Here is a 17,656-nt window from a genome sequence, read left to right on the forward strand (position 1 = left end):
TGAATCTCTAGTTTCTTTTCCACCTCACTCTGGATTGTGGAAATGTCGTTTTGCACAACATTTTCTTCCTCCCTTTGCACCGATTTTGGCATCGGAGGGGGAGGAGGCATGGCGTTGTCCAGACTGTTGCCTTTATCTAGTTTTATTCTCTTTTCTGGAGCAGTGACTTTGATGGGGTGCACGTTTGATATTACTTTAGGCTCTTCTTTGGTTTCATGTAGTTTTAGGAAGCTCGACTTTGCACTCGACGGAACCACTTCTAGATCCTTTAGTCATCCATTTTAGTGGATACTCGCACCCGTAGGATTCTTCTTCTCTACCGAGAAGTTGAATTTGAACGTCTTTGCTGTTTCTTCCTTTCTATTCGTGAAACTAGTATTAGGAAGAGTACTTTCGAAAAAACGACATCACAAAATCGAAAACTAACTACTACTCTCTTGGAGGGAAATCTTCTCTTGGCTTTCGTTCACAGGAGAGTTCGGACTCTGTCTCTTCCTGCTCTTTCTGTGCTTTCCTCCGTCATTGGCGTGCAAGTTCTGATCCGTCTCCAATCCTTTGCCTTGGAGGTCTTCCAAGATTCTTGTGCATTCCTCTCCAATCCCATACGCATTTCCGAGTGTTTCCCAGTCATGAGCGTTGTGCACTTGCTCCGCTCCTTCTTCGGTCTGATGCTTTCCTTCGGTGATAATTCGGTACACGGTATATTTCACGTTGGCAAAGCAGTTATTGTATTGGGCAGAGAGACGTAGGAACTCTCGATTCGTATCCTTGTAGGTCATACTCTCCCCTCTAAACACGCCCATATCGAGAATCGCTCCTCTCCCTATCATTAATCCAGTTGTGGGGAATTTCTTGCGGAGAGAACAAACATCCTCAAACGAAAAAATATCGCCGTTGTAACAAACAGGAACCGAGGGTGCGTACGCCTTCATGGCTTCCAGCACCGTTGGGAAAAACTCTTTATGACAAGGCACGCGCGGACGATCGTCCGTATAGCGAAGATGCAGCGTGATCGCCGATGCGCCCGAATCGACGAGTCTCTTCATAAAGTTGATCGTGTTCTCGATAGGACCGTCAAGCAAACGAATTTTGCACGAAACAGGAAGCGACGTGCTCTTCGACAGCCCCTGAACGATCTGCTCCATTACACACAGTCCTGATCGGTACGCTGCAGGCGATGTCAGGCGTCTTTAGGAGGGCGGAGCCCATGTGGCCCTGCACAGAAAACTGCTTCGGACACCCCATGTTAATGTCGATCGCCGAGACGTCCTTTTCTCTTGGGGTTACGCCTGCAAAACACGCTCTACACGACTTTCGAAGCAGCGATCGCGAATTCAGCGGTCGGAACGCCCAATTGAAGAACTAAGTGTTCTTTTTCTTCTTTCGTTGTTTGAAATACAAGCTCGTTCTTATCGTCCATAAAATCAATGGTTCCCAGCACAGCTACCACTTAATCGCTTTCTGGTCAATGCTACGATTCTCTTTCCGAACGCACTTTGCGAGCTTCATCGCCACAATTTCCTCAGAGAAGACGGTTTGGCACCCTCGTCTTCTGCAGAGAGTTCGAAAGGGAAAGCTGTTCTACGGGATCATCCAGTGCTCCTTTTACAAACCATTCTCACCATAGGAGCTAACATCGTCGTGCTCACATACAAACGTCGTACCACCTCGCTCATCTCTTTCGCAGGCCTCTCCAAAGTCGTATTCTCCGAAATTTCCGTCGTTTTAAACAAACACTGAATTCTACATTCCGGAAAACATTTTCAACATATCCGAAAACAAGCTCCCCTTCGGCTTGATGCCAAAATACACCTCTCCGATCTTCTCCATCGTCTACACTCACAGCACGGCCTCGCTTTTACTTGCAGCAGCGCGGGATCTCTTTCCAGTTCAGGCGTGTATTTCTCCTTCAGAAGATTGAAGAGCGGCGCGGCGTCACGCTACACTCAGAGAGCAAAGCAGAGAAATACCGTAACCGTCTGCAGAATGAACGAATCGAAGTGGAACAAAGGGGAAGACATGATCGCGCCCTTGGCTTCGAGTTGCGATTGGACGTTTGAAAAGAGATCGTTCGCATCGCGGAGGTTCTGTTTAGCGATAAGCCTAATTGATTAGAGACAGCATGAATTACCAGAGAATCGAACGCGTGATAAACAAATCCAGCTCGCTTTGGTAGCCGTGGCTCGCCCAATCGAGAAGCATGCTGGCGTAGCTACGCGTAACGGTGTAGAGATGGAGGATACGATTTCATATCTCCGCTGAGAAGGTAGTAATCGTCAGCAATCGCATATTTCCCTTCCGTTCAAGCGGAATTTTCGTTCTTTACCTTGATCCCAGTAGTACTTCGCAACAACACGATTCAGTGCTTGATAGCCGGTCAGAGCGTTTCCTGCTGTATGGCACCACCTTCGTATTATACAAAAAAACAAAGAATTGAAACTCAGAAAAGGCGGAGATAAGCTTGTCTTTTTCCTCTCCTGCGGGAAACTGGGAGAGAATGTTGATAAATCTGTCTAAAATTGATTTATCCCTAATTCAGAAACCTCCGATTTCAGTAGTAAAAGTGGCTTTTCGCGATTTCAAGGAATTGAAATACAGCACAGCCAGATCGTACGCAGAGATAGTCTATGCAATAACTACGCAAAAAGGAAAGAATCCACTTGATTATGTTTGTTCATGTTCTCAATTCCGTGAAAGAGCAGTTCGTCCGATTCCTTGTACTTTTCAGCAGTTTCATACCTATGTGTCAACCAAATTTTGGGAGTATCCACCTCGACTGCAGACTCTTATACAGCTGAAGTGCCTCGTAGTAATTTCCCTCCTCCAATTGCATATCCAGCGTCTTGGGAATTGTTCCGACAGTTCTGCGCATCTTCAACAATCAATCAACAACAACAAAATAAAGGTCTGTCAACAAACACGCAACAAAAATGTGAAATCAGCATATACCCCACGATGATCGCTCGGCCACAACGCACTATCCTTCGACATCATTCCTGCCTTCAGATCATCCGTCTCCGTACCGCTCCATGGCTTCAATCCAATCAGCTGCGAGTCGTCAACCCGCACATGCACTCCACTTCCCTGTTTGTAGATGATGTAATCAATTCGCTTCACCGGGTTGTCTGTAGGGAAAGTCAACGCTTTTGCGCGCGCTCCTTCGCTTGGTGACCGCGGTTTTGGCTCTGGATGCACCTGCAAGAATGCATCTTTGTAATTGGTTCTCTTGCCGCCTAGCTCTCCTTTCCCCTTCGCTTCACGCTTTTCCCCTTCCCTACAATCAAATACCGGATCGCGGCGGAGTCTGGCTCCGCGTTCAGGTCTCCGCAGAACACCGAGAACTCATTGGCTCCGTTCCAATCGATGAAATCCGACAGCTCCCGCACCGTTCGATCCCGCGCCGCCTCCGACAGCGACAAGTGCGTTCCGTAGACGTGAATCGTCCCGATCGACGGCACGGCGATCTGCGCATGCAGGACCAATCGCTGATGATCGTCCTGCTTGTCCGTGTAGTCGCGGCTGAGCAGAATGTAGTCCTGTCTGCGGATCGGGAACTTCGAAAGCACCGCGACGCCTTCCTCCACGCGCGAACCGTGCTCATTGTACATGTTCGCCGGCTAGCCTTCGAAAACGCGATCAAACGCTACTTGGAAGATATATTGATAGTCGGGAAGCAGTTCTGTTAAGTGGCGAAGCTGAAAGCGACGTCGTTGATCCCCGAGCGTTTCGTCGTACCGAATCTCTTGCAGAACGATGATATCCGGGTCGGCTGCACGGAGATTCGCCGCCATCAGCTGCATTCGCTTGTAGAACCAGTCGAATCGCCGTTCTCCGGTGATGAACCATGATGCGGGCATGGTGTTCCAAGCGTTGTAGGAAACGATTCGGAGGCGAGGATGCTGCGTAAAGAAACGAAAAATATGGTTACAAGAGACATCATTCCGGAGAGTCTCGAAATGGAGGAAACGAAGGAAACATCGCCTAAATATTGGCGAACGCTGCTTCCTGGAACGAAACTGTGGTGGAACAGGTAATGATGACCTTTGCGGTCGCGTGAGATGGTGATATTGTGGTGCAGAAGCAGGTCTGATTGAGTAGAAAAGAAGAAGAGAAGGGCTTACTGTTGTTGTCGGGGGCGGTGAAGCAGACGAAGAAGTTCTTCCCCATGACGACGTTCTCTCTCTCGCCCGTGAGAAAGGAGTTCGCTTCCTTCCAGGTCTGTCCGTCCACCGTGTAGCGAAGATCTTGCACACTGTAGGGTAAGAGGGAAAATTGGTTGGCACCGAGACATTGTAATTCGAATATTGTCGATTCGCATGTTGGACCACGAGTAATTCACTACTAAGCACACTTATCCAAAATAGATACGAGATTTATTCAGCAACGTTTTCTCTTTACCGCATAATACATCCCAAATACTGCTTAGCGCCTCAATCAGCTCTGGATCTGATGGGGAAATATCATCAAAGTGAAAAAGAATATATCCATATGCAATATCGGCATTCTCTGTGCTTATTGCTAAAGCAGTCAGCAGCAAAAACGAAACAAGTACGATTTCCCCATATAGCAACAGGGTAAGATTTCTGGAACAATTTGGATGACATTCCACCCCCAAATTTGAACGAAGCGCTCAAACCAATAGAAAAGACGAGTACTCTACAATTTACAGCTTCCACTGTATACTAAACAGTAATAGTCCCCAAGAGTGTTCCATTGATACAAAGAACGAGGATTATGAAATCAGACTTGAATGAAACTCCAAAAAAGAAGTGTTCATTTTGTTTTAGAATGGCAGAGAGTGAATTTAAAAAGCTGGATAAGTCCATTTTCAATCAAAAGTTGGATGTCCTCGCTCTGAAGATCCCTAGTCGGAAAACGCAGGAGTTCCGGTATCATAATGAGTGTTGAATGAGGAGTAGAAAGCGGCTCGGCGATTGGTTGCTTCAAAAGCAACGATTAAGTAGTATTGTTCCAATTCCCGGGGATAATACAAAACGATTGATATTATTAAAGGAGTCAGTAACGGAGAAATCGCTTGAGCAGCTTCCGGAAGACTTGAGACGGTGGGTTTTGGATCAGGAGGACGTTGAAGTTGTAAATCATTCTCTGACACTCGACTATAATTATTTCACAGCAAACGAAGTCGGTTTCACACATACTCTCTCACGATCAGATTTTGTCTCGTATTCTCCCTCAGGGTTCCGAGATTCCATCTGCCTTTGAGCAGGTCGGTCATTTAATCCATTTAAACCTTCGTGACGAGCTTCTTCCGTACAAATATGTAATCGGCCAAGTGTTGCTCGATAAGATCCCAACCTGCAAAACGGTGGTCAACAAAGTGGGTAAAATCGACACAGTGTTCCGGACCTTCGACATGGAGCTGCTGGCAGGAGAAGACAACACGGTGGTGAGTCTGAAAGAAGAAAACTGCATTTTCGAATTCGATTATCGGAAAGTGTACTGGAACTCGCGTCTCCAGCACGAACACGCGCGGCTGGTCGCAACGTTCGCGAAGACGGACGTGGTAGCGGACATGTTTTGTGGGATTGGTCCTTTTGTGTTGCCCGCTGCGAAGAAAGGCTGCGTAGTGTATGGAAATGATTTGAATCCGTGCTGTTTTGAGTATCTGAATAAAAACCTGAAGTTGAACAAGGTCGATTTGATGAGAAAGCGTGATGAGTAGTTGGAAAAGAACGTCAAGACGTTCAACTTGGATGCTCGCGAGTTCATTACGCAGATCGCGAAGGACGATATCCCCATCACTCAGATTGTTATGAATCTTCCCGTGTCCGCTGAGCTCTTTTGCGACGTGTTTCGAAGCTGCTTTAGCGTACTTTCAACGCATCGATGCGAAATAGAACTTCTCTCACCCGCTTCCGATGGTCCATTGCTATATGTTTAGCGCCGCGGAGGATCCTGTCCGCGACTCCATTCATGTGGGAGCGATGAGGGAGCGTGACTCGTAGCGATTGGAAGGGATTTTGAAGGCGTCGCTCAGTTCAGAAACGACGGAAGGAAGGCTGATTCGCGATGTGGGGCCGAAGAAAATGATGACGTTGGTGTCGTTCCGTCTGACGGAGGACATGATTGATCGGTGCAATAAACGAGAAAAGGATGTGGAGGGAGAAGAGGGTGAGGGAAAACGATTGAAAGTTTGGATTGTTTGTATAGAAATAATAGTAATCATAATGATAATATGAAGTGAAATACTTTGATGGATTCCCTGGAAATCGAAAGGGATATCGAAAAGAATCTAATGTGAATGGCACGATGATTCGAGTCAGTAGAAAGATAATGTTCGGGAATGATGAAGGCTTTTGTTATACTAGAATAGTACTAGGAGAGATGTATTGATTGAGTATTTGGAAAGGAATCAAAGAAGTGAGAATACGTAGACAATCAAGAAATGAAATAATACTGAGTGATCAAGTGATAAAAAAAGTCTGAAAGAGGATTATAGGATTTTTCAAAATGAAATTGTTAAAGTAATGATATTATACTAGGGATATTTCAAGGTAATTACAAATATGACAAACATTACAGCAAAAGAGCACCCTATAAGAAGAGTATAAAGAAGCAAAATGAATAATAAAAGCATAATCGACCACACATGTTAGCACAGTGCACTACATAATTCCATCATTTCACATTGAGAAATCAATTCCATTTCTATCATCCCAAACACAAATCTATAACTACTATCCAAAAAAGCATTCAGTCCTATTTTACTTATCTCTACCCCTTTTTGTTTTCCTATTCAACATAGCATCTTTCACCTTCTTTCTATCCCATATCTTCAACAAACACTCAATTTGATCTTAATCTCCTCAACTTCCACATCTTCACCCGTCTCCTCATCCTTCCAAATATCCTTTGCATCCATCCGCATCGCCGATTCGATTCCCTCCACATTCGGCATAATGCGATCGAGCACAACACGCAAATCATCTGGAGGTGTCGCAATACGCGCCAATTCGTCCTCGCCCAGCGTTTTCAACTTCTCCATATTGGGACCCAATGATTGCTGCACTTGCTGCGTCCAGGCAAAGAAATCACGACGGAAGTCCGGGTTCTTTGATATTTCCTCATCCAACGCTTTGATTACCTCCACAGACTCCTTTTCGATCCCAGGGAACTCTTTATGGATTTCCTCGTCACTCATGGGCATTTTCTCGTTGCTAATGATTTGATTCACTTGCTCTGTGAGCGACTTCTTGTCATCTTCAGAAATATTCAACATTCCGATAATCTCGTCCATGGACATGTTTTTCAGTTCAGGACTCTCCGACAAGATGTGATCGAGCTCCTTCAGCTTCTTTGTCTCTTCTTCAGAAACAATATCGGAAGAAAGATCGATTTCCTTGAGCAACTCGGCTACCGTTTGTTTATCGGGCTTTTTCGTTTCTTTCTGGGGTTCTCTCACTACTGGACTAACTCATAATTCGAAGCTCTTACCGTCCTTGAGTTGAGACTTCGGTTTGTTTGAAGGGCGCACAGAGCCTGCTCTACCTATGCTGAAATGGTTTTCAATTCAATATACGTCGATTCGAGAAATCACGACAAAGGGGAGTCAAACGAGGAAAAACCGTAACGGCGGGTCTTGCCAGTTGAACTAAACGAGGAACAGCAAGACGGAACATCAACCAAACAATTTGTAAAACAAACACCTCCTAGACTAAATATCCATTAATTCCCCTTCATTTTCTCGATCAGCTCATGCTGCTGCACGACTTTCTGAGCCATCACCACATGCAGGTTTTCCACCAATTTCCCTTTATACGTCACAACGCCTCTACACGTCACACCCGCTCCTCTCCTCAACTTTCCGGACCGCTCGGCCTCCTCAAAGCAAGCAATGATGTTCTTCGCGTCCTCCACCTCCGTCGCGGAAGGCGCGAAAATCCGATTGGCCAACTCGATCGTCGACGGATGAATCAGCGTTTTCCCGTCGAACCCGAACTCCTTCCCCTACCCATTCACGCTACCCCGCTCCGCATACCTCCCAGCACTCCTTCTCGAAGCCCTCGAGATCGCGGACGTTCAGATACACGCCGTCCAACACCACTTTGCCGTACTTTTTCGCGGCCAGCACCACCATTTGCAGAGAGAGCTGCAGCGCGCGACGACTCGTCACGTTCAGCTCCTTCGAGAGGTCGCTCGTTCCCATGATGATGCAGCTGTTTCGAGGAAGACAGCCACAAATCTCGTCCGCATTCAGAATACCTCGAGGAGTTTCGATCAGACTCCAGATCTCCTATGTGTCAGTCGAGTTCGTTTGATTCTAACAGTCTTGGGATCCGCTCCGCACTCATTGAGAATTGCATTTACGCGTTCGATCTGTTTTACATCCATTCTCCAGACCTACTTGATCCGCTCGTTCCACTTTGGGCAGTGCAATCGCGTTGCATCCACTCGTGGCAACAAGACGGAGATCATCTTCACCCCAAGGCGTATCCAGACTATTAATACGGATGCAAATCTCACGCAGTCCATAGCCTCCCTTTCTCACTTGCTCATTCACCATTTTACGAGCTTCCTCCTAGGCAAGGATTATCAAGCGAATATGTATTAAATACTTTCTTGTTGATGGCAACCGCATCTTCTAAATCGAGAATCAGTCCATCTGCAGCCAAGGTCTTTCCTTTCTCCATAGCTCGCGCATTCGATCCCGGCATATACAAAACACTCCGTCGCGGATGATTGCTAGCCACGAAGGGAGCGGCGGTCGCAGAGAAGCAGCGTTTCGACAGCCCAAAGGCTTTTCTACGACTCTAACGACTCTGCTGCACTGCATACCCTACCAACCTTCTCGAAGCACACAACATATCTCAAACAAACAAAATAAATGGAACCACATTCCAAACGTGCGAGTACCCCCTACAACTACGCGTCACGCACCTGCTCCTCCCCTACCAAGGGTACCTCCACACTTTCGACGGTCTTGACCTCCTCCATTCCATACAGCTGGAACTTGGTGGGCACATAGCTTCCCTCCACCAGCACGAAGAACCTCGGTCCATGCCGATTGAAACTCTTCCACAGCGCCTACCTCGCACGCGGCCCTCTCCCCTACCTGCACGGTGATCATGGCGCTGCAGTCGATGTACCGCACTCCGCGCAGATCCAGCAGAACCCTCGCCTTCACGTCGTGGATCAGCGCGTTCTCCACGCTCCGACTCACCTCGTAGCGGTTCAGGAAGTGCAGCCACTTCGTGCATCGCACCACCGTCACGCCGGCGGGGACTCCGCGCACCTCCTCGACGGCCGACGCGTTCGGAGCGTCCTTCCGGATCGCGTAGAAGGCGTGGAGAAGCGCTGCGAAGGACATCGCGATGCCGGCGAGGAGGCCGAGCTGCGTTCCCAGCGTGACCACGCTCACCACGCAGACCGCGAAGGTCCAGAAATCGCCGCGCGATGCGCGCCAGAGCGGCTTCATGTCGCGAAGCTGAGCGTGAGAGGAGAGAGAAACAAAAGAACGTGAGAGAAGAGAGAGAAGAGATTGACGATGACGATGGCGGCGAGACAGGCGTTGGGGATGTAGCGGATGAAGTCGACGAGGAAGTAGAGCGTGAACAGCACCACCGAGGCGGAAATGATCGCGTTCACGGGCGTCTGCGCGCCGATGTTGTTGATCAGCGACGACCGACTCAGCGAGCCGGTGGACGGATACGCGGAGAAGAAGCTGCCGAGCAGCGAGCAGCTCCCCAGCGCGACGAGCTCCTGGTTCTCGTCGACCTGGTAGCCTTTCTACGCTCCCAGCCACGCCGCTCTGCGTACCTCGCGCGAGAACGTCTTGCCCATCGAGATGGTGATCACGAACGCGATGGTCCCGATCAGAACGCCCTGCGGAATCACGCGCGCGAGATGATGCCAGTTCGGAATCGTCAGCGGCGCGAAGCCGGCGTGCAGCTCGTATTCGCCCATGTAGTGCAGACCCCACCGGTCGTGCAGGTCGAAGAGCCACATCAGCAGCACGTTCACGATGATGAGAAACAACTAGAGAAGAGGAACGTGGAAACGGAGAACCTCCATCGGGAGAGGGACGCGCGGAAACACGCGGGAGTTGAGCTGTTTGAGGGCGTAGAGGAGAAGCATGGAGCCAATGCCCACCAAAAACGCGTACCAATTGTACGCGGCGATCGCTTTGGCGTTGAAGATGTCGAAGAAGATAGCGAGAAGGGAGTCTTTGTTGGTTGAAACGCCCCAGAAATTCTTGAGCTGGCTCGCGGCAATGTTGAACGCGGAGCCAGTCGTGAAGGCGGTGATGACGGTTTCGGAGAGGATGTTTGTCACGAAGCCGAGACGGAAAACGCCCAAAGTCAGTAAAAAGATACCGCTAATGGCGGAAGTGGTCATCATGGTAAGAACGTATTCATTGAGATCCTTTTCAGGATCCAGGAAACTAAGAGCACTTCCACACATCATACTAACTAGACCGTCAAATGCTGCATGAAATCGTACCGATGGCACACGGACCGATTGTCACTTGGCCGCATGTACCCAAGACACCGTAAGTGAATAAAGGGACTAAACAGCAATACAAACCGTACTGAGGTGGCAAACCAGCTAACATGGCATAAGCCATACTCTACATATCGGCATAAGAACAGCAAGCGTGTACCTGAGGAATGGCCATAATTCCTACAGTAATTCCAGCAATTCCATCAAACTTGAAGGCATTCCATGTATAACTAAATATCGTCAGTGGAATGAGTATCTACCTTCCAAACAATTTCGTAATTGGGATTACACTATTTATGCACGACTTAAACGAGTTAATCTAGCTGGAACACAAATATTCTATTATACTTCTCTTGGAGTTTGGTCAAGAAGATTCTCGTATAATCCAGATTGATCCTTCTCATTCAGTTGAACACTCACCTGCTAAAACTTCATTCCAACCCATTGGCAATACGCTATTGCTAGAATTCACTCCACCCTCTGGAAGCATTGTCAAAACTAATATTTGTATGAGACCATCTGTTAGATTCACTAACCGCGGTTATTTCCATTACTGTCTTGTGCGATTTTTCGATAGTTTAAGATAGGATTTCTGTGGTCCCTACATGCAACTCAGCTTTCTATTTGGCTTCACACGAGAAAAAATCGGAACCGCGGGAGGTTTCAATTTTTGACGACTTACTCAGTTTTGTTTATTCGTTGACGTAAGCGAAGGAAAATGAGTAGCGTATTGTGTCTCATATTGCTTCATGACGAATAGTCGCAGAAATGCATTGACTTGCCTTCTGGACCGATTGATCGTCTGAGGAACGGCTTCGATAATGAACCTCGCCGAATCGATCCTCATCCACTTGAAGAAAATTGCAAAAATGTGAGTTTCGCCAAGTTCTTCGTTAGGCGTAGGTTTTTACAAATGAATATGAAGAGAGAAAGAAAAATCTGAGACTTATGTATGGTCCATATGTAAGAAGCGTTTCTGTTAGTTTGAGCATTTTAGGGTTCCTTTGGGTTTGAGAGAGAAACTGAAATCTGCAGTCGACCGCTTCGCCTCGCCCCGCTGAAGAATCATTATTGCGAGTTGAATACTCTGTGGGATCGTGATGAGGAAATTACCTTTGAGGATGTATTGGGAGGTACGTCGTGATGTGCTTGGTTCATTGGTTAGACTGGACCTCAAATCCTGATTGTCATTAAGTCTGTACTATTCTCTCAGTTTGTTTGTTTGTTTACATACTCACTGATCCAATTTTTGGTGTTTATAATTGCAGATTCCACAGTATTATTTGTGGAGGCAGTGATGCAACGAGAGTTCATTCGCTACAACCGAAAAGTGCTGGGGAAACCCGAAATCTTTGGTAGTACAGTGAAAACCTGGTGAGTTGAAGGTGGTGGGGAAGAACAAGAAAATCGTGATGACAAGGATGAGGTGGTGGATAGAGAGGAAGAATATGATGATATTGAGGAGGAACAAAGTGGATTTGTTTATTCTCTCGTTTACTGAATAGATATCGATATAAATCAAGACGAATTGAGTAAAAATGCTTGTGGGGAGAATAACCAAGACGAACAGGACGAGATGGATCCTTTGGACTTGTACATGCAGGAAATTGACACAAAATTAAAGCAGGAGGCGGCAAGTCGAGTAGAAATATGGATATGAATGGCTAATACATAGAAGGCAGCAAATCAAGAAATAATGGAAGAGGAAGACACGGACTATAATCAACTAATCGAAGGAGAGCGAAATGAAGCACCCGAAGACACATCAGGAAGTATGATAGCCAGTCTTTCTTTGATATTATCATTTAGTCATCTATGACGAAGACGGGAATCCAAAGAAGATTACCAAAGTGGCAATCAATCTGGTCACCGCCATCCAGCGCGAAGTGTCGTATCCCCCTCTAAAGAAAGACTTCTATCCTGATCCTGATCCTTCTCCCCCTCCAGAAGCCCCAAAAAATTCCACGGAATCCTCGGAATCCTCGGAATCGCTCGCCGCCTGGAAAACGCAGCACGGCGTCGAGATCCACAACCTCGCTTCGGACGCCTCTCTCTCCCCCAAAACGCCCCAGCCCGTGCTTTCCTTCGCCTCCCTCCCCTTCCCCGCCGCCCTGCGCCGCTCCATCGAGACGCAGCGCTTCCTCCGCCCCACGCCCATCCAATCCGCCGCTCTGCCCCTCGTTCTCGCGGGCCGCGACGTCATCGGCAGCAGCCCCACCGGCAGCGGCAAGACCTGCTGCTATCTCTGGCCGTTCATTCTGCACGCCGCCGCGCAGCCGTAGCCCCTCGCCGCCGCGTTGAGTTTTAGAGAGCTGGAGGAGGCGGACGGGCCCATCGGAATCGCGATGGTTCCCACGCGCGAGCTCGCCGAGCAAATCGCCAGCGTCGCGAAGACGTTCTTCGCTCCGTTCCGTCTCTCCGTGATGTGCATCACCGGCGGACAGAGCGAGTGGCAGCAGAAGAAAACGCTCCACGTGCGAAGCTTTCACTTCATCGTCGGCACGCCCGGACGGTTCATCGATCTGGTGAATCAGAAGTACTTGCCGATGAATCGGTGCTCGTACGTCGTCCTGGACGAGGCCGATCGCATGGTTTCGCTGGGGTTCGAGCAGCAGATTCGCTCGCTGCTCGGCGTGATTCGCCCGGATCGCCAGCTGCTTCTGTTTTCCGCGACGTTTCCGCCGCGCGTCGTGAATTTGTCGCTCGATTGGATGGCGACGCCGGTGCGCGTGGCGGTGGGACGGTCGGGAGAAGCGAACTCGAACATCGAGCAGCGATTTGAGGTCATGCGAGTCGCTTTTAGCGAGTTGGTTCCATTGTAGGAAGGGCAGAAGATCGGGTTTTTGCGCCAGTGCATCGCCGATTTGGAAATGAAAGGAAAAGTCCTGATTTTTGTCAATACGCGGCAAGGTGCGGAGGAGCTTCTGCACACGCTGGAGAAGCTCACGACCTCGCCGATCGGCTGCATCCACGGCGAGAAGATGCAGTACGATCGCAGCGACGCGATGAATCGCTTCAAACGCGGCGAGCTTCGGATTTTGATCGCGACGGACGTCGCAGCGCGCGGATTGGACGTCTCCGACATCCGCACAGGTCGCATTCGAAGCGGTTCTCGAGCGTAGTGGTGAATTTCGACGCGCCGAGCAGCGTGGATGTGTACGTTCACCGCATTGGGCGAACGTGTCGCAGCGAATCCGCCACGGGCCAGGCGATTTCGCTCTTCTCCTCGCGCGACAAGCAGTTCGCCCAGCAGCTCTGCGCCTATCTGCGAGGTCTCCAGCAGCCGATTCCCGCGGGATTGGCGGCCTTGGCGGCGCAGGCGACGCAGGCGACGGGCGAGAAGAGAGGAAGCAGCCGGGCGAGCGGATTGGGGTTCGGAACGGAGAGAGAAGCGAAGGTGGGGAGCGAGCAGGACGCGTTCGAAGGGTATTTCGTGGAGGAAAAGAGCGAGGCGGAGGGAAGAGTGATCGCGCAGAGCTCGACGGGGTATCAGACGGTGTACGATCCCGTGTCGAACACGTACACGACCACGTTGGCGAGGGGAACGACGGGGGTGCAGGGGAGATCGGCGTCGAATGTGGCCGGATTTGTCGCGGGGAGGAGCCAGAAGGATGCGCTGCCGGTGGCGAGCTATGGAGGGCCGGATGATGAGTGGGACAGCAGTGTGATGGCGATGGAGAGCGCGTTGGCGGCGATTCAGGCGCGAAGAAGGGAAGAAGAACGCAATCAAAGCCGTCGAAGCAGAAGCAGAAGCAGAAGTAGAAGTAGAAGAAGTAGAAGTAGAAGCAGAAGTAGAAGCAGAAGTAGAAGAAGTAGAAGCAGAAGTAGAAGAAGTAGAAGCAGAAGTAGAAGGAGTAGAAGTCATCGACATCATAGCCAGGATCGACATAGTGATCGAGATCATAGAAGAAGTCACCATAGTCGGGATGATAGAGAAAGCCATAGTCATAGTCGTAGTTATCATAGAAGACATTAAATTTTCAGTGTTTTTTGTAAATCGTTTTCACTGATTTTCTCTTCATAAGGCATGCAGAATAACACTCTCCTGTTGTGTATTCTCTTGCTCTTTCCTACACTCCTTCTTATTCTCTACAATTCGGTCAAAGTTATCAACAACAGCTTCTCGTACATCCAAAATACAGAGGTATTCTTTCTTTTTGAGATTCACAGTTAGAAAGACTACAGTATAATTTATCAGGAGGAAGACGTGGACTATGGAAAGAAATATATATTCAACACTTTTCATGCTGCTACTTCACTCGTTCTTGGCAATGCAGAAGATGGCAACACGAATACAGTTTCTGATACAACTCCAGGTGAAAACACAGTATATCCATACGCTTCAATCCATTCGGATCAGGAGAAAGAACATTCGGGTGGTGATGTTGTCTATTCATCAGAAAAAGCATCCTCAATGGTTTTGAAAGTGACTCAAAGTTCACATGGTTCAATGAGTGACAACGATAATCAGTTGGAGTTGAGTGATTCGAAATCGTCCTCCGACTTGGAAGAATCACAGCATTCCTCGGAGTCTCCTATGAGTAAAGATCAACCAGCAATGGATGAAGCATCTGATTCATCTCTATCCACAACGAACGCTAATGAGCGTGATTCGAGTGATACGAATGAAGCAAACACTCCAAACGATTCTTCCTCCTCTTTTGATGAACCACTCAATGACGCTGCAAACACACCTCTAGACCCCTCTGCGAAGCCCTCCTTCAAACCCCTTTCGTTTTCCTTCTTGAAACGCACCGGCAATGAATCGAATTGGGCCTTCGGTCCGCCTCTTTTTCTCGAATACATGAACACAAAATACAAAGCGCTCCAACGCAAGCGCGTTTCCCAACCGAAACGCCGCATCGTCTACGAGAAAAAAGGAACAACCGGCATGGCCGGACAGATGATCGGCGTTTGCGACACGCTTTTATTAGCCATTCTCCACGATCGCGCCATTCAAAGTGGCTCACCTCTTCTCTCGTTTGACGCGTAGTCTGGGCGCCAGCGTTGCCCGAAGGCATGTTTGATTTCCCGCTTTCGAATCTCACATATCAAGCCATTCTCCCTTCAGGTTTTCTTGTTTGTTGTGCGTTGTAACGACTAGGAGCGAATCCATTTGGATACGTTCCGGATATCAAACACTCGTTTGCACACGTGATCGATTTTCATTGGTCGAGAGAGTTTCCCGGAATCCACAGCGAAGTCGACTTCGATGCGGAGTATCCGAAAACGCTTCTCATCATTTCCTACCACCCTTTTTCGCACGAAGTCCTTCAATTGAACTCCACGAAGAAAAAACTCGCGCAGATCGGATTGACACAGCCGAAATCCGATGAGTTTTCGGCGTTGGCGTGGTATCGAATCTGCATGCGGAACGTGTTTCGACCTTCTCCGCCTCTCCTGGAGCTTCTGCAGCCGTATCTCGATCGAATCAAGGGGCATTATCTCATCGGAATGCACGCGCGAATGGGGAACGGAGCCGCTGCGTGGCAGGACGGAACGAAGTTTATGAAGATCAAGAAAGTGACGAGCAAAATCTTCGAAATCAAACGAAAACTTCGATGGCGCAGAGACGCGTTGTTCTTTCTATCCACCGATTCGGAGAAGGTGGAGAGCTTTTTTAGGAAACGGCTGCACGAGTCGATTATCGTGGTCGACGACTTTCCGAGGATGCACGTAGGGAAACGAGGCGTAAACGAAATGGCGGTGCTTCGGTCTTTTATGGATATCTATCTGCTGGGACAGTGTAAATATTTGTACCTTACCGCTGGAAGCGGGTTTAGTACGGCGGGGTTAGCGATGAATGGGAGAAATCCGAAGGTGGAATATCTCAATGATTGACGTGGATGGCATGTTTGTTCATAAAAGGTTTTGAAAAGAATTGTGTGTTTGGAGAATGAATAAAGTGAGCAAAATCCAGTTGTGTGATATCGTAATAGTACGTTTGGACGGTCATTTTCCTAGGGGTTGAATTTAACCGATAAAATGTATGTTGGAAAGTACAGAGGCAAATATCGACATGAAAATGATATGAGTCGTGTGCTGCAGCGTGCTTGGGATAATGGCGTGTCGAAAATCATTATTACGGGTGGGAAACGTTGTCTCCATTTGTGAAGTGTAGCTGGGAATCTAAAACAATCACGAAAATCTCTTGAGTTGGCAAAACAGGATCCTCGCTTATATTCAACGGTGGGAGTTCACCCGACTCGTTGCAGCGAATTTACTGAAGAAAATCAAGACAAAATGATGGAAGAGTTGATTGCTGTGGGGAAGGAAGGGAAAGCGCAGAAGAAGATTGTGGCTGTAGGAGAACTCGGTCTAGACTATGATCGACTATTTTTCTGTAATAAGGAGGCGCAGCAGAAGTATTTCCGGTTCCAATTCAAGCTGATCCGCGCACTGGATCTTCCGCTATTCCTCCACGAGAGAAACTGCATGGAAGACTTTTTGGAGATTCTGAAGGAAGAAGATCCAGAGCATCATCTTCGCGGGTGTGTTCATTCTTTTACTGGAACGAAAGAGGAGGCGAAGAAGATCCTGGACGCTGGATTTTATATCGGGTTTAATGGCTCTGGAATGCGTACCGAAGAGAGCCTGGAGGTAATTAAGTCGGTTCCTCTCGAGAAAATGCTTCTCGATACTGGTTTTTGTTTGTTATACGTGTTAACAGCAGATGGACCCTACTGCGGAATCTCCTCGACACATGCTGGATATAAGTATGTCAAGACTCACTTCCCCGTGAAGAAGCTTGAGAAATATGACCCAGATAGCTTGGTGAAGGGGCGGAACGAGCCGTGCTGCATGATGTTAGGATGGGAATAAGCGCTGAAGTGTAGACAAGTGTTGGAGGTCGTGGCTGGAGTACACGGAGTACCTGTGGAAGAAGCGGCTTCAGTTATTTATAAGAACACGCAAGAACTGTACTTTCCTTGGGAATTATGGTGTGTTTGTTATAGAATTCCTGATCGATGTTCAAAAAGCTAGTATCTGATTGTTATTAGAAAGGTGTGACTTGTAGCAACGTCGTGTTGATGAGATCAAGTCTACTTTGGTGGAGTTGAATTCTTCTTTGACTGAATCCTCAAGCGAAACATGTGTACGTTTCTCAAAGCATTTTCTTACCTTCTATAGCATTCTACGATCCTAAAATTGGACAATGAGATTTCAACCGATCTCGGTGTGAAGATTGAAAAAA

The 17,656-nt window shown here is 48.2% G+C and overlaps 11 protein-coding genes; 4 read left to right on the top strand and 7 right to left on the bottom strand.

Annotated features, from left to right (window-relative positions):
* Window positions 1-422: 422 nt before the first annotated feature.
* GSBLH_T00004512001 (uncharacterized protein) lies at window positions 423-1,245 on the bottom strand (the record flags this gene model as incomplete). Its single annotated transcript, XM_013043424.1, has 2 exons — window positions 423-1,136; window positions 1,168-1,245. The coding sequence occupies 2 exons, from the start codon at window positions 1,243-1,245 to the stop codon at window positions 423-425; spliced, it is 792 nt and encodes a 263-aa protein (XP_012898878.1).
* Window positions 1,246-1,743: 498 nt separating this feature from the next.
* Window positions 1,744-2,202, bottom strand: GSBLH_T00007196001 (uncharacterized protein; the record flags this gene model as incomplete). The annotated part of the gene is made up of 4 exons (XM_013043425.1): window positions 1,744-1,833; window positions 1,863-1,940; window positions 1,971-2,103; window positions 2,132-2,202. 4 exons carry the CDS (start codon window positions 2,200-2,202, stop codon window positions 1,744-1,746), a joined length of 372 nt encoding a protein of 123 aa, XP_012898879.1.
* Window positions 2,203-2,579: 377 nt separating this feature from the next.
* Window positions 2,580-2,872, bottom strand: GSBLH_T00006828001 (uncharacterized protein; the record flags this gene model as incomplete). The annotated part of the gene is given in 3 exon segments (XM_013043426.1): window positions 2,580-2,625; window positions 2,641-2,739; window positions 2,772-2,872. 3 exon segments carry the CDS (start codon window positions 2,870-2,872, stop codon window positions 2,580-2,582), a joined length of 246 nt encoding a protein of 81 aa, XP_012898880.1.
* Window positions 2,873-2,910: 38 nt separating this feature from the next.
* Window positions 2,911-4,656, bottom strand: GSBLH_T00004513001 (uncharacterized protein; the record flags this gene model as incomplete). XM_013043427.1 has 8 exons in its annotated part: window positions 4,553-4,656; window positions 4,369-4,518; window positions 4,284-4,338; window positions 4,122-4,252; window positions 3,929-4,086; window positions 3,648-3,899; window positions 3,279-3,617; window positions 2,911-3,249 (listed from the first exon to the last, which is right to left on the bottom strand). Exons 1-8 carry the CDS (start codon window positions 4,602-4,604, stop codon window positions 2,911-2,913), a joined length of 1,476 nt encoding a protein of 491 aa, XP_012898881.1. The 5' UTR covers window positions 4,605-4,656.
* Window positions 4,657-4,908: 252 nt separating this feature from the next.
* On the top strand, window positions 4,909-6,200 carry GSBLH_T00004514001 (uncharacterized protein; the record flags this gene model as incomplete). The annotated part of the gene is made up of 5 exons (XM_013043428.1): window positions 4,909-5,142; window positions 5,174-5,653; window positions 5,684-5,830; window positions 5,859-5,936; window positions 5,967-6,200. The coding sequence occupies 5 exons, from the start codon at window positions 4,909-4,911 to the stop codon at window positions 6,198-6,200; spliced, it is 1,173 nt and encodes a 390-aa protein (XP_012898882.1).
* Window positions 6,201-6,796: 596 nt separating this feature from the next.
* Window positions 6,797-7,640, bottom strand: GSBLH_T00004515001 (uncharacterized protein; the record flags this gene model as incomplete). Its single annotated transcript, XM_013043429.1, has 3 exons — window positions 6,797-7,425; window positions 7,456-7,509; window positions 7,541-7,640. 3 exons carry the CDS (start codon window positions 7,638-7,640, stop codon window positions 6,797-6,799), a joined length of 783 nt encoding a protein of 260 aa, XP_012898883.1.
* A 30-nt stretch (window positions 7,641-7,670) lies between these two features.
* GSBLH_T00004516001 (uncharacterized protein) lies at window positions 7,671-9,218 on the bottom strand (the record flags this gene model as incomplete). XM_013043430.1 has 9 exons in its annotated part: window positions 7,671-7,792; window positions 7,823-7,968; window positions 8,000-8,254; window positions 8,287-8,337; window positions 8,366-8,539; window positions 8,577-8,769; window positions 8,802-8,883; window positions 8,914-9,045; window positions 9,074-9,218. The coding sequence occupies 9 exons, from the start codon at window positions 9,216-9,218 to the stop codon at window positions 7,687-7,689; spliced, it is 1,284 nt and encodes a 427-aa protein (XP_012898884.1). The 3' UTR covers window positions 7,671-7,686.
* Window positions 9,219-9,432: 214 nt separating this feature from the next.
* GSBLH_T00004517001 (uncharacterized protein) lies at window positions 9,433-10,585 on the bottom strand (the record flags this gene model as incomplete). Its single annotated transcript, XM_013043431.1, has 4 exons — window positions 9,433-9,747; window positions 9,778-9,996; window positions 10,027-10,430; window positions 10,462-10,585. The coding sequence occupies 4 exons, from the start codon at window positions 10,583-10,585 to the stop codon at window positions 9,433-9,435; spliced, it is 1,062 nt and encodes a 353-aa protein (XP_012898885.1).
* A 594-nt stretch (window positions 10,586-11,179) lies between these two features.
* Window positions 11,180-11,676, top strand: GSBLH_T00004518001 (uncharacterized protein; the record flags this gene model as incomplete). XM_013043432.1 has 5 exons in its annotated part: window positions 11,180-11,188; window positions 11,222-11,332; window positions 11,365-11,424; window positions 11,459-11,594; window positions 11,627-11,676. 5 exons carry the CDS (start codon window positions 11,180-11,182, stop codon window positions 11,653-11,655), a joined length of 345 nt encoding a protein of 114 aa, XP_012898886.1. The 3' UTR covers window positions 11,656-11,676.
* A 74-nt stretch (window positions 11,677-11,750) lies between these two features.
* On the top strand, window positions 11,751-14,437 carry GSBLH_T00004519001 (uncharacterized protein; the record flags this gene model as incomplete). XM_013043433.1 has 8 exons in its annotated part: window positions 11,751-11,816; window positions 11,847-11,933; window positions 11,967-12,103; window positions 12,137-12,233; window positions 12,271-12,739; window positions 12,770-13,253; window positions 13,284-13,554; window positions 13,584-14,437. The coding sequence occupies exons 1-8, from the start codon at window positions 11,759-11,761 to the stop codon at window positions 14,435-14,437; spliced, it is 2,457 nt and encodes an 818-aa protein (XP_012898887.1). The 5' UTR covers window positions 11,751-11,758.
* A 2,009-nt stretch (window positions 14,438-16,446) lies between these two features.
* On the top strand, window positions 16,447-17,445 carry GSBLH_T00004520001 (uncharacterized protein; the record flags this gene model as incomplete). The annotated part of the gene is made up of 3 exons (XM_013043434.1): window positions 16,447-16,549; window positions 16,583-17,267; window positions 17,298-17,445. 3 exons carry the CDS (start codon window positions 16,447-16,449, stop codon window positions 17,443-17,445), a joined length of 936 nt encoding a protein of 311 aa, XP_012898888.1.
* Window positions 17,446-17,656: the final 211 nt, after the last annotated feature.

This window comes from Blastocystis hominis (genome assembly GCF_000151665.1).
Source record: "Blastocystis hominis, Singapore isolate B (sub-type 7) whole genome shotgun sequence assembly, scaffold_7".
Classification (NCBI taxonomy): domain Eukaryota; class Bigyra; order Opalinata; family Blastocystidae; genus Blastocystis; species Blastocystis hominis.